The sequence below is a fragment of the Atta cephalotes genome (assembly GCF_000143395.1).
Source record: "Atta cephalotes unplaced genomic scaffold scaffold00009, whole genome shotgun sequence".
Lineage (NCBI taxonomy): Eukaryota > Metazoa > Arthropoda > Insecta > Hymenoptera > Formicidae > Atta > Atta cephalotes.
In genome coordinates this window covers 473,358-486,335 of record NW_012130073.1, presented here as the reverse complement: position 1 = coordinate 486,335, position 12,978 = coordinate 473,358, and the positions used below count along the sequence as shown (strand labels likewise).

At 27.9% G+C, this 12,978-nt stretch overlaps 3 protein-coding genes across 3 annotated transcripts in view; all 3 read left to right on the top strand.

Annotated features, from left to right (window-relative positions):
- LOC105627609 (Fanconi anemia group M protein) overlaps positions 1-3,046 on the top strand; it is an 8,376-nt gene extending 5,330 nt beyond the window's left edge. The window contains exons 7-10 of the mRNA XM_012208888.1: positions 97-339; positions 460-1,154; positions 1,218-2,546; positions 2,662-3,046. Coding sequence (XP_012064278.1) covers positions 97-339; positions 460-1,154; positions 1,218-2,546; positions 2,662-2,880 — 2,486 coding nt within the window. The 3' untranslated portion in view covers positions 2,881-3,046. The remainder of the gene's footprint in view (positions 1-96; positions 340-459; positions 1,155-1,217; positions 2,547-2,661) is intronic.
- A 3,505-nt stretch (positions 3,047-6,551) lies between these two features.
- Positions 6,552-9,131, top strand: LOC105627608. The gene is made up of 2 exons (XM_012208887.1): positions 6,552-7,010; positions 9,036-9,131. The coding sequence occupies exons 1-2, from the start codon at positions 6,552-6,554 to the stop codon at positions 9,129-9,131; spliced, it is 555 nt and encodes a 184-aa protein (XP_012064277.1).
- Positions 9,132-10,821: 1,690 nt separating this feature from the next.
- LOC105627412 overlaps positions 10,822-12,978 on the top strand; it is a 15,805-nt gene continuing 13,648 nt past the window's right edge. The window contains exons 1-2 of the mRNA XM_012208695.1: positions 10,822-10,837; positions 12,314-12,492. Coding sequence (XP_012064085.1) covers positions 10,822-10,837; positions 12,314-12,492 — 195 coding nt within the window. The remainder of the gene's footprint in view (positions 10,838-12,313; positions 12,493-12,978) is intronic.

Here is a 12,978-nt window from a genome sequence, read left to right as displayed (position 1 = left end):
TGTGTGTGTGTGTGTGTGCGTGCGTGCGTGCGTGCGTGCGTGCGTGTGTGCGTGTGTGCGTGTGCGCGCGCGCACTTTAACTGAAATCTAATTTAACTTTGCAGAATTTGAAGTCTACGCTTTCTAGAAAGGACTCTTTAAATAATAAAATATTAAACACAAGCAACATATTTTCCTCCTTGTACGATAATAATCCTAGAATGATACCAAATCAGTTTACTCCGGAATGCCACAAGATGCATATTATAGCATTACCAAAAACGCCAAATGAAAAAAATAAAAGAGGGAAAAAAAATATCAATAAAAAAAAGGAAGCATTTAACATGAAACAGAAAGAAAGTGAGTTTTATGGGTAATTAATTTTTTAATTCTCCTTTTTGTTATCAATTGCTTTATATTTATCAGAACAGCAGATTTATTTTTTAATATTTCTTAAAAAATTATTAATTTGTTGGACAGACTTATGTAAAAAAGGAAATCCAAGTCAGTCATTGATGATGAGATTTCTTACTGATAAATGTAATGAACAGAATCGGGATAAGACATATAATATTCCTACTCAGTTAACAATGCAAAATAATAATACAATAAATCCTAATAATGTCAAACTATTAACTGATGACAACGCGGGAATCGATTTCCTAACGTTATACACAGTAAAGAAATCGGAAGAAGAAATGTCTTCTGAAGTTGTTTCTAAAATGGATACAACTTATATTCCCGCACCAAAACCAATTAAAGATTTATTCAGTTTCGTAGTACCTGATGTAAAAGTTATTAATTTATCTTTTTTGACGGAAGATAATTTAACGCAATGTAAAAATTACGAAAATAATTTATCAATACAGTATAAAAATGAAAATGAGACTATTCATAACAATGATTACACTAACATCGATGATGGTAACTTTTGCACTGTCCGAAATGAGAAGAGTATTCACAACGATGAAATAAGATTTGAAGATATACTTGATGAAAGTTTCGATTCGAATGAAACAGTTTCATGTATAAACCAACGAATTACAGATATAGAGATAAATTCAAATAAAGTATTTATATCTGATACGAAAGAGGACAATGAAATTATAACTGACATAAGAACTGAATTTTCAACTAATACACTAGAAGACCTGGAACCTACTATATTTGAGAACATATTGAATGAATCATTTAGTTCTGTCGAAAACGATTTAAATGAAGAGGATGTATTTGAGAACATATTAAATAAATCATTTAGTTCAATAGAAGACGATTTAGAAAATAAGGATAATACAGCGTTACAAAAAGCGGAATCAAATCTTTCAAACATTTTCGCTAAAAATACAGGAGAAATTAATGTGTCATATGAGCCTAACATTAATACTTTTCATAATGAAGATAATATTGTTAAACCTAATCTATTAGCGTCTATGAAACTTGCTAAGTCGAATAAATTTGCACATTTTATTGATGAAATACAAGATGCTGATTTTAATAGTGATGTTGATATAAGCGAATTTATTAATTGTAACTCTAATAAAAATAAATCGATATGTAATTCCAAAACGGAAGAGAGTTTCTTATCTATAACTCAAGCTGTTGGTGAAATAGCACGAGTGAAAAGAAATTTGGCAACATCAAAACCTTCTGTAAATAAAGAAGAATCGATTAATAAAGACAGTACTGGCTGGATTTCAGTCAATATTAAAAATGACATCAAAGCTGGGAAAAGCAATCCAAATTCGAGAACAGATAATGTTACATTATTAAATACTCATTGCAATTCCGCTGCTAAATCTACTACTATTAAACAAGATTTTGATTTCCTAGATTCTGACGAAGACTTCATGATTACGGAAGACAGTGCTAAACAATTTAATGAGCTTGAAAGTTGTTACTTTCGCAACTCATCGAAAAATTTGAAAGACGATATTAGATACACGCCTAGTACATCGAGAAACTCAGTAATTAGAAATGGCTGTTTTAAAGATACATCAAAAACCTTGAAAGTGAAAAACAGTTATTTTGATAATATCTTGAAAAATCTTAAACCATGTGATATATCAACACCAAAAAATGATAGACATTCAAAATTATCTTTAAAACGAAACAAAGCCCAGCAGGATTCGAATGTGATAAATTTAAGTTTCTTCAAAGCGCCTGATAAATATGTGAATAGTACAGCAGAAAAAAATATTTTAAAATCTAACTCTGATACGCCAAAGCGAATTTTTCCTTTGAATGAAAAAGTCGCAAAGAAAAGCAAGCATAGGCTTAACGGTAAAAACAACGTCAAAAACGAGTTTATAGATGACGAAGTTGAAGTAGACTCTGATGTTAGTTCGGACGAGATCGTTACAGATAACGAGGATTTTGAGGATTTTGTGAGCTATACACAATTCTCACAGGAACAAGTCGATATGCATGCGCATTATCTGCAGACTGTTAAGAGCCCGATAAAGAAACCAGGCGCTTTTCATTTTAGGGAACCACGATCACCTGGTCTAAATACAGAGATCTATTCGCAGCAAGATCTTTCGTCGCAAATTCAAAACTCGTACCTTTATGTGCGTATATTAACGTATTAACTTTACCTTCGACTTGTACGAATAATCGATCCAATTTGTATATACGAAAATTTAATGAAATACTATTTAAATATTTATTTACTTATGATTTTAGGATTCGTTTTGCGTTGCGGAAGACGTAGAACCAAGCATACTCCATAATGATTTGTTATTAGATAAAATGGAAAGGAAATTGGAACAAAACAGACGAAAACGTCTCTGTTTTGATAAGAATACGAAATATACTAAAAAGAAAAAGATGAATATTTTAAATTGCTCTGTGAGCAGCGAGGATGAGATCGAACAGCTACGTTTACAAGTGCAGGAAGACTGATTATAAGTTAACAATAATCCAGTTGTGATTTGTCGATATATAAGTTATGAAATGTAGTGAGAAATTTATTTTCATATGTACAGAATGTAAATACTCGTTAAAAATTCAAATGTACTTTTATACAACAACATTTTTGTAATAAAATTGTGTAAAGATCTATCTTTAATCAAATATAGAGTTTGATGAAGTGAGTTCAACCCACTAAAAAAAATCCCCACTTAAAAAAGCCGTGAAAAGTCGATGTTTGGAGTCAAAATTGCATCATTGTCACGAAGGGCGATTGCTGATAGAACATTAAAAATAATAGAAGTTTTCGACGTACGTTGAAACTCGAGTTTTTTTAGAGAAATTTTCAAAAATTTTGATTTTTTCAAAACTAAAAAATTTCAAACTGGCATAGTTTTTATTCTATAAATCATAAAGTAAACGAACAAAAATTGAAATTTTTGCTTTGACACACTTGCGTGAAATTATTAAAAGCTATGTGTGACTTTTTCTTCAATTATTTATTAAATTATAATATATAAAATTTATGATTTCTCAAAAATGCTATTGTCTTGAAAAATTTCATTAAAAAATCTATTAATAATTATAAATAACATTTTCTCATGACAAAATTTTCTTTCAATTTTTAGAAAATTTAAATCTTTCTTAATTTATTTTTAGTTTTAATTTTCATCCTTCAAATATTAATTGTTGTAAATATAAAATGTATTAAAAACCTCTTATTTTTATTTTATTTTATTTTTTTTGAGCAAATTTATAAAAAAATCTACGCATAACGAACATTTTAAGACCTCACACGTGATGAAATTTTTTTTTTTCAAAAAATGATCAGGTTCAAAGACTGATTGGGTCGATTTTATATAGAATGTTTCTTGTACAGATATAATGTGCGTGTATATTATATTAAGTAATAAATTAAATTAAATAAATTAAATTGAAATTAATTCATAATATAATTATCTATTATATTATATTAAATAGTGAATCTTGCTAATCATTAGTGGACTATAAAGAATAAAAATGCATAAAACCCAAAAAATCCGGATTTAAAAAAAATTTGTTGGTTTTTTAAACTCGGATTTTTTTCAAATCCTAATCACATAACGCAATAATTTATAAGCGACAGCGCATCTCTGTATTATACATCTGGAATTCTCTTGCATGAAATACTTGAGGAGCTTTCCAACGAGCGATACTATGTGACACAGTAATTATTAATTTAATTTTTACTGAACATTGATGAACAACAAGGATGTAATGATTCATTGTGTTACACTATGTCATCTTTGTTTCTTGTTGGAAAGCTCCCTTGATTTTCTCTCATCTACAATAGTATCGCAAGCTTACTGTCAATCTGATGCATCAATATTAAAATTGACGTTTCAAATTAGCTGTCACAACATGAGGCCTATTCATTTACTGAAAAATTTTCTAATGATACTTTTACCGCATCTTTTCTAATAGTAATATGCATCTTTACAGCTTATGTCCATTTAAGCTTTTACTGCGTATTGATTCATGATGATTATGTATTTATTAATGGTTGTGTTCAGCAGAAATCAGCGTTTCATGCTTAGATTAGATTATGTAATATTAGATTATGTAATATTCAAATGGATTATATAATATTCAGGTTTAAACGAATGGTAAAAAGAATGATAAAAAATTTTTCAAATCAATAATTATGCATAAACGATTATATATTTTGTGCGTGCGTGCGGGCGTACGTGCGTGTATTCATATAATTCGAAAAAATGGAATAAATATTAATTTAATTTATTGTATTTATACATACATATTAAGTTGTCGATATATATTCGTTTAGCAATGCGGTGCAATATCATAAGATAAGACTAATGATATTAATTGCACAAATAATGTCAAAACAAACGTTCTGATATTGTTAAGTTACAATTAATCTAGTTTTATTGTAAAATAAATTTTATTGATTAGCATCATATTCCAAAGTATATACAACATATTCAATTATGATAAAAAAAATGTATTCGGGAATAAATTTTATGGTATTTTTCACTTATCCATACAGTTGTTCAATATCCATATCTAGAGATAGTATAGCAATTGATACTTCATGATGATCCATGAATGAACATTAAATATTTTAATTAAATTTACATTAAATATTATTATTAATAGACACATATCTAAGATGAATTTATTGAACAGGTATTATCAAAAAGATAGAATATGTTTCATAAATGAAAATGGATTGAAATAGATTTAGATTTTCGCTTTAGAAGTACGCTTCGTGAATATATTCATCACGAATTCATAATAATTATGTTGGCATGATTTTTCATAACGCAGCAGTTTTGTCAGAATAAAATTTCTAAATAATATTTGTTAAAGATTAGAAAAATTCAATTTGAGATATAAATTTTTTATAATTATTTTAAAAACGTTTGATTACTTAAAATGTTGATACGTGTATAATATTTCATGTTACAATATTTCTATGTTATAATTTAGAAATAATTATAAATTTTTGTATACGCATATACAATATGAATCAATTTAATTCTTTCATGTACAATCATATTGCTAAATGTTTTAAACATAATATTTTGAAATATTTTTATCAATTATTAAACGATTTTTTTCTAAATTTAATTTTGCAAATATGTACCGCTAGGATTCGCTATTATTTTGAAATAATTATTTTAAAATTAATTGTGTAAAAACATATCAATATTGTATAAAAGATAAATATTTCTAATTTTCCACATCTATTTTAATTGTACAATGTTTATAGCATGAAATTTATTAAAAATATTATTTAGTTTATTCATATCGCTGTCGTATAGAATAATGTGACTAATGTAAACGCCATATTTATCTGGTAACATCAATGAATAGAATAGTGGCATACCGATGACACAGGACAGTCTGACAAGATACGAATATGATAAACCACAGGTACAGAATGCGCAAAGATTTCTTTTTAGATACGAAGATGAAACCATTAGAGCAAATGGATAGAAGACATATCAGTAAAGTTACGTTTGGTCAGGTAAATGAGAAGACTGCAGGAATAGCTGATCCATTTGGACTAGTGTATCTAAAGACCTCAGCTAAAGGAGAAAACGGAGCCTCCTGGATGGAGCTCTACAGGGAGAAAACCCCCACAAGGATCTGATCGAGGAGGACCCTAAAGTTCTGTCTTACATAGCATTTCGGATCTCTCCTTTAAAAGGGACTCCTGAAGAAGGTTGATGAGGGCGGGCAATCTGGACGGACTAAGCCAATTTGTTCAGATTGAATCCCACACTACCCCTAAGTACGTACGAACCTGGAATGCTTTTGGAAATACCTCCCATTTGTACGGAAGAGCTTTGTACAAATGAGAAGTATATAAGAACTGAACGGCCAGTTCTCATGTTGCAGTTCCAAATTCTTGCTGAGCGATATTACTTCGATCGAGATCGTTGAACGAACAATATATCTCGTACGTACGAAATTCCATAAAACTAAATTAATAATTAAAGAGATAACAATTAAATAATTAAAGAAATAACGCACTGCAATTATAATTTAACATTAAATAATAATAATAAATTATTATTAAGTATTTATTTATTTCTTCTTTTCAAGTAGATCTTGAAGCGCTTTTTCTAAGTTTTTCTGGTCCTACAAAGTGAGAAAAAATGGAATTTCCTGCAGTGATCATTTGTTTACTTGCTCTTGCATGTGTGCGAAATACTATGTCATATGTGAGCAGACAGACCAGACAGGTATCAACGACACAGGCGGCACCGGCGATACCGGCGGTACCGAATACAAATTATAACAATACTCAACTTCCTTATTCCTATCCTACTTATCCGATCTATTCGAGCAACGTGAATCAGATCGGGCAACCTGCCGCCCCAGTAACGAATGTGCCTCAGACTGTTACTACCACATCATCGCCTGACAACAGTACCAGCTTATTGGATACTTCCGTCAGTAAATCTTTCCTTCAGCATATCAGGACCTATGGCATTTATGTGTTGCAAGTGTTGATGACAGTTTTTCTCGGCGCATCTTTAATAAACTACATTTGTTTGCAATGGTCTATCTGCGACAACGTCTTCGGAGAAAACAATTTTTGGAAAAATAACAAGGTAAAATAAAATATATTTATTTATTTATTTTTTTTTGAATATGGATCTCGAAGCACTTTCAAAATTTGAATAATTATCACCCATCTTTATCGTAGCGGATAGATCCTGATAAGAGAGAATTTAATTTATAAATTTAAAAAAATGTTAATCTTGAACCGAGAAGTTTTTTGACTTTTTTTCAAAATATTATTGGTATTGGTTTACATGACATTTATTAAACAAATTTTTAGTGCGATTTTCTTTAAAGATGTGTGTCACATTTTAAAGCATTATTAAAAATATAAAATTTTCATAAATTGTTCTATTTTTGGTTTAAATATTATTTTAAATGTTTTTGTTTGCCTTGATTTTTATGTCGTGTTTTATAGTATTTACAGTATTTATTTGCAAATTTGATGAAACATGTTCTTTAAAATATTTTTAACAAGTAAGAACCCAAATGAATTTTTTCACCAATATTTAATTTTATTAGTATATGTAAAATTTGATTTAATTCTTAATATTTCTTCCTTCAAATTTGCAAGTAAGTATTATAAAATGATTTTACATGAAAATCAATATGATTAAAAAATCATGTAATTTTTAAACCAATAAAAGAATTACGATTAAGTTTTACATAGATAGTTAGTATCAACAATAGAACAATCTATGATATTTTTAGTAATGCTTTGAGATGTGACTATCTTAAGTATAGTATATGAAATTTAAATTAATTTTTTTTTTCTAAAAACCACTTAATAACAAAAATAATACTAAAGTGTCTACCCAGCAAACGAGAATAAAATGAATTGAAATTTTTTTCTATCCGAATGCGTATTTTAAATAGCGAATACTTTTTTTGATTTCAGTTGGATACAATTGGATTGAAAAACTGCATTTCCTATTCAAAATTTTGAATTGAACAGTATTCACAATGCATAGAAAAAGCTAATATTATTTTTAGATTTAGAAAGGCAGAGAGATGGCTGCTCCATGCAGTTTCTATAAATGAATAAAAATGCATTCAGGATTGAAAAGCATTCATTTTAACATTCGTGAATCAATATTTCTGAAAATCTGAATCCGTTTTAATTCATTTCAATCCATTCTCGTTTGCAGGGTATGAAAGAGCAATGAGCTTAGGATGGCTGACAGTGCAACTAAATCTAAAAATAATAATAATAATAATAATAAGAGCGTAATCAATGAATGTGTTTCATTTATGTTCCCGCAAATCTTCGATCAGAATTAATTAATTCTTATATTTCTTATGCCGTATTTATATTTCGCTAATTCTATAGAATAATTCTTAATTCTAACGCATTATGAATAGACACATAATGTTAATTATTTTTATGAATAATGAATGAATGTGCATGTGTGAGCTTCGATGTTTATTTAGGGAGTTTTCTATTTAGGAGACACAAACACAGTGTGAGACACAGGAATATATAATGGTATTTAAAAGGGCTAATGTTGTTTAAAAGGGCTGCTGTATTGTTATAGCACTGAAATTTTTTATCTATTTTAAATAATTAATAGCCATGTATTTGATACTTCTTAATTCTAGCAACGAAACATAGTCATACACTGTGTGATACAGTCGACTTGTAGTTGAAACGGTGCTTAGTCTTTTTACTTTACCACCATAGAAATAAAGGAAAAGATTTTATACACGTATATCAAAATATTAATTATCGAATGAAATTTTGAAACTCAAAATATTACTCCTAGAAAAATAACGAAATGTAAAAATTTGATATCGTGAAGTGAAAACGACACAATTGAACAGTGTCGACTAGGTCATAGATGGAAAGCACGAAATCATACACTATTTTATATAGTGTTGTCTGTGTACGTTTGCTAAAAAGCAATCTTTTTAATGTAAATTTATATCATGTTGTACCGTTGTTAGAAAATGATACACTGTGTTGAACACTATGTCACTTTGTATCGCCTGTGTCTCTTGCTGGAAAGCAAGCATCCCTTAAATAAACATCCCTTAAATAATTACCTATAGACTTAATGATTTGATTGTTTGCACAGGCAAGACGTTTGAACCGTTCGTACGCGACATCGAATTACTTGGATGATATCAGCTCGGCAGTCTTCAAAGCAATAGACTACTATAATAAGCAATAAGATTAATAAGGGATTGAATAAAAATAAATAATACGAAAACTTTTTAATACTATTTGTATTTTTTAAATCGGTTTTATTTTTATTCTTTTACTATATTTTTTTTTGCATTTAACGTCTATTTTATTTATTATTATTTTGTATACTTTTTTTATAATCCTTTATATAATTTTTTAAATACTTTATGTAATCTTTTTATAGTGTCATGCGTATGTTTGTAATTGGCTTTTTCTATATTGCGAGGAAATTTTATACGTGTCAGACGATAATATTCGCATAATGATATATTTGTACACAAAACATTTTCAATATAAATGATATCAATATGAAGCATTTTTCGTTAATTTATCTATTTGATGGTGTCATCACGAATAAATATTTAATGTCTATAATTCCCGCATCCTGCATATGCTTACAAAGCATGATATCATTTTTAATTGTCGGGAATTTTTGTTTGTTTTAAAATCAATGCGGTTGTTTCCCATATTCACTTGAACATCGTCACGCTTGATCATGTTATCGAACAATCTCTCCAAGTGATACAAAATTCTAGGTATTCCGAAGTCTCTCTTAGTAGAAATATTAACGTCATACATAAGTTATCGTTCTTTTTCTTTGGTTTTATAGATACAAAGGAGAACATTAAGGAGCAGCGCTGAAAATTAATTAGACATTTAATTAAGCAGTTAAATATTTATAATGGTTTAATATTTTATTTTTATGATTTTATCTTGATTCTTTTTTTTTTTTTTAATTGATTAACTTAATTGTATGCTGAGAAAGACTTAGCATAGTCGAAACATTTATGTATTAATTTATTATACTTTTTACATTTATTTGAGAGTAAATATATTTTCACTTTATCTAATTCTCAATTATCTTTCTGTAACTAGTTTACACGTAATCAGCTTGTTTAACTAATAGCTTAAATATTCACAAGTTAATACATGTTTTTTTTGCGAATATATTAAACGATGTCATTGTATTTTTTAAATGTATATTTGTAAATAAATATTTTTTAATTCCTTTACATTGATATTATATTTCTTAGTACACAGAAATTATCTGGGTGAAATTTAAAAAATAAACTCGGTTACTCTCAGCTTGATTGCGATTGCATTCTCATGTTACAACAGGTTATTATTATTATTATTATATATATATTTAAATCTATTACTTAATTTTTTATTATTATTTATTGTTTTCAAAAATCTCTATTTTAGCAGTTCATTTTTATATATGTAATTGTAGAATTTAAAATTTCCTTTATCGCGAGATCTCATTTTCTCATTTTTACACGATTCCGCAGAAGTTATGATAATATATATGTATAATACATATGTATATATGTCAGTGTTATCAATAAATGTTAACAATACATTTTAGTATATACAAGAGAAGTTCGCTTCTGAGTCACTGTTTCCTCCTCCTGTTGGTGCGATTTCCCCGCGCGACTCTCTGCGCTCGCGTGTTATTGCGTGTTACCACTACTCTTTCTCGCGGATGGGCTCTATAATCTATTGGATCGTCAGATGCTGACCGGTTTTGATCTGTACACTGGTTATATCGCAACCGGTCTGCTCACCGGGCGCATTATAAAGTAAAATCACGAAAATCACGTACGTTAATTCGTAAAGTTCTATCCGCAGAGGCTACAAGTCCTAACACAAGATTGCGTAGTGATTTATCGATCATGTGGCTCCAATTAAGTAAGTAATATATCTTCTTATTCATATTATATTAGGAGATTTTAGAAAGCTATTCTTTCCAATTTTTTTCTGAAATTATTAAATGATAACAGAAATGTAATAATAAAGACCTATCTTGCTATTAATTGGACAATATTTGTCTAAATGCAGTATTTCAACTAATTCCCTAATTGAAATAATTATACTCTTCAAATTTATCGGATTCAAAAATTAAAAAATCTCTGCACCTTCGGTGCGCGATTGAAAAGTTTTTAAATAAGTTATGAAATTATTTTAATGTGCTGCTAAAAAAAATCTACATTAAAAAATTAAATTCTCTCAGACGAAATTTTGCTGAAAAATGTGGAAGTTAAATGTAAATGTAAAGATAAAACAATGGGTTCGAAGGTCAACATTAAGATTCTTGAAATTGATTGATTCTTGAAATCTTTTTTTATAAATTACAAAAAATTGAAGGTGATTTTGTTTGTATAGAGGTTGCTGACCGCGAAAAATGCGGTTTCCGTGCGGATAAGCATTAATGTGGTCACTATTATCGATTCATATCTAGGAAATATGTATGTTGAAATTGTGAATTCTACAAAACACGAATTATATGTACAATACGCTTGAAACTAAAAATTTATTATTAGGCACATAATTATATAAAATTCTTAGAAACTAATAAATTAAATAATATTTAAACATTGACAAGAGAACCATTAATGAAGAGGAATAACAAAAAAGTCATTGAATAATAAAGTAATTTAACATCAAAGAAAAACTTACAGACCCAGCAAAAACTTAAGGATATTTAATACCCAGTTTTTAAATAATAGAAATTTAATACAAATTTTAGGTTTTTCTATTATTACGTTTGAATATCTATGTTTAAGCATAATTCTTTTATTGATTTAAAAGTTATTTAATTTTTTTGTTTGTCTCGATTCTTATATAAAATCGCGTTTTATAATATTTATATTTATTTACAATTTGATAAAGAAATAATATTAAGAATGAAATCCAATTTTACATATTAATAAAACATTAATAAAACTAATAAAATATTATTTGCACAAATAATAAATATTTGTGTAAAAGTTTAATTTAAACTAGTGAAATTGTTGTCATCACCCTCAAAATATAACTGCGTTACCACGAATGTTACTTAAAAATAGTAAATATAATTGTTATTCATTCGAAAAAAGTAACTTGTAACGGTAACGGTGTTACAAATAATGTGTTACTTGCTAATCCTGCACATATATATATATATATATATATAAACTTTTATATATTATATGTATATATATATATATACATATAATATATAAAAGTTTTTTATTTTCAAGGATATTTAATAAAAACACGATAAATCATTCATGTTAAGCAAAGATTGATTTTAAATTGAACAGATAATTTATAAATGAAAGAATCGGTTATTAACGAAGATTCTCTTCATATTGTAAATTATAAATAAAGAAATCTTAATTACAGGTTATTTATTGTGTCTCTTAATTGTGGTGGATTTTATAAAGGAAGATATCTATGCGATGGCACAAAATTCCGCTCAAACAAACATTTCTTCACGAATTAATCCTCGAGTTGAAGATGATGAAGATTTTGTGCCCTACCAGGGTGAACGCTTTACTGTATTCGATTGGATGCTATTTAGGGTACTTTTCATAGAATGCTCCTTACATCAGTAATGATTACGTCTTATACATCTGATTTTATATATTTAAAAAATAAAAATTAATTATTATCTAATCGAATTAATCCTTAATGGAATTCTAAAATCATCTGTTTTACCAACTCATTTAAAACTTACACACATACCACGTATCATCGACATATATTATACTACATCAATACCGCACGCACGTGTATACATAAATTTTTATAAAATGATATTAGGATTAAATATCTAAAGTTCAATTGTATTAATGTTTCTTGACTTTAACCTTTACTTTTGACTTTAAATGAAACTTAAAACTCTACTTAGAGAGAAAGAGAAAGAGAGAGAGAAGAGAGAGAGAGAGAGAGAGAGAGAGAGAGAGAGTATAAGTTTAATTTACGTTACTTAATTAAGTTTAAAGTTAAGTTAGTTAGTAGTAGTAACGGTACGTTAAAGTTTAATTAACTAAAACTAACCTAACGTT

What these genes read in the sequence shown, in the direction of transcription:
- LOC105627608 (XM_012208887.1), top strand. Translation starts at nt 6,552, where the DNA reads ATGGAATTTCCTGCAGTGATCATTTGTTTACTTGCTCTTGCATGTGTG. An exon ending in ATTTTTGGAAAAATAACAAG is followed by an intron (nt 7,011 to 9,035) that starts GTAAAATAAAAT and finishes TTGTTTGCACAG; the next exon opens with GCAAGACGTTTGAACCGTTC.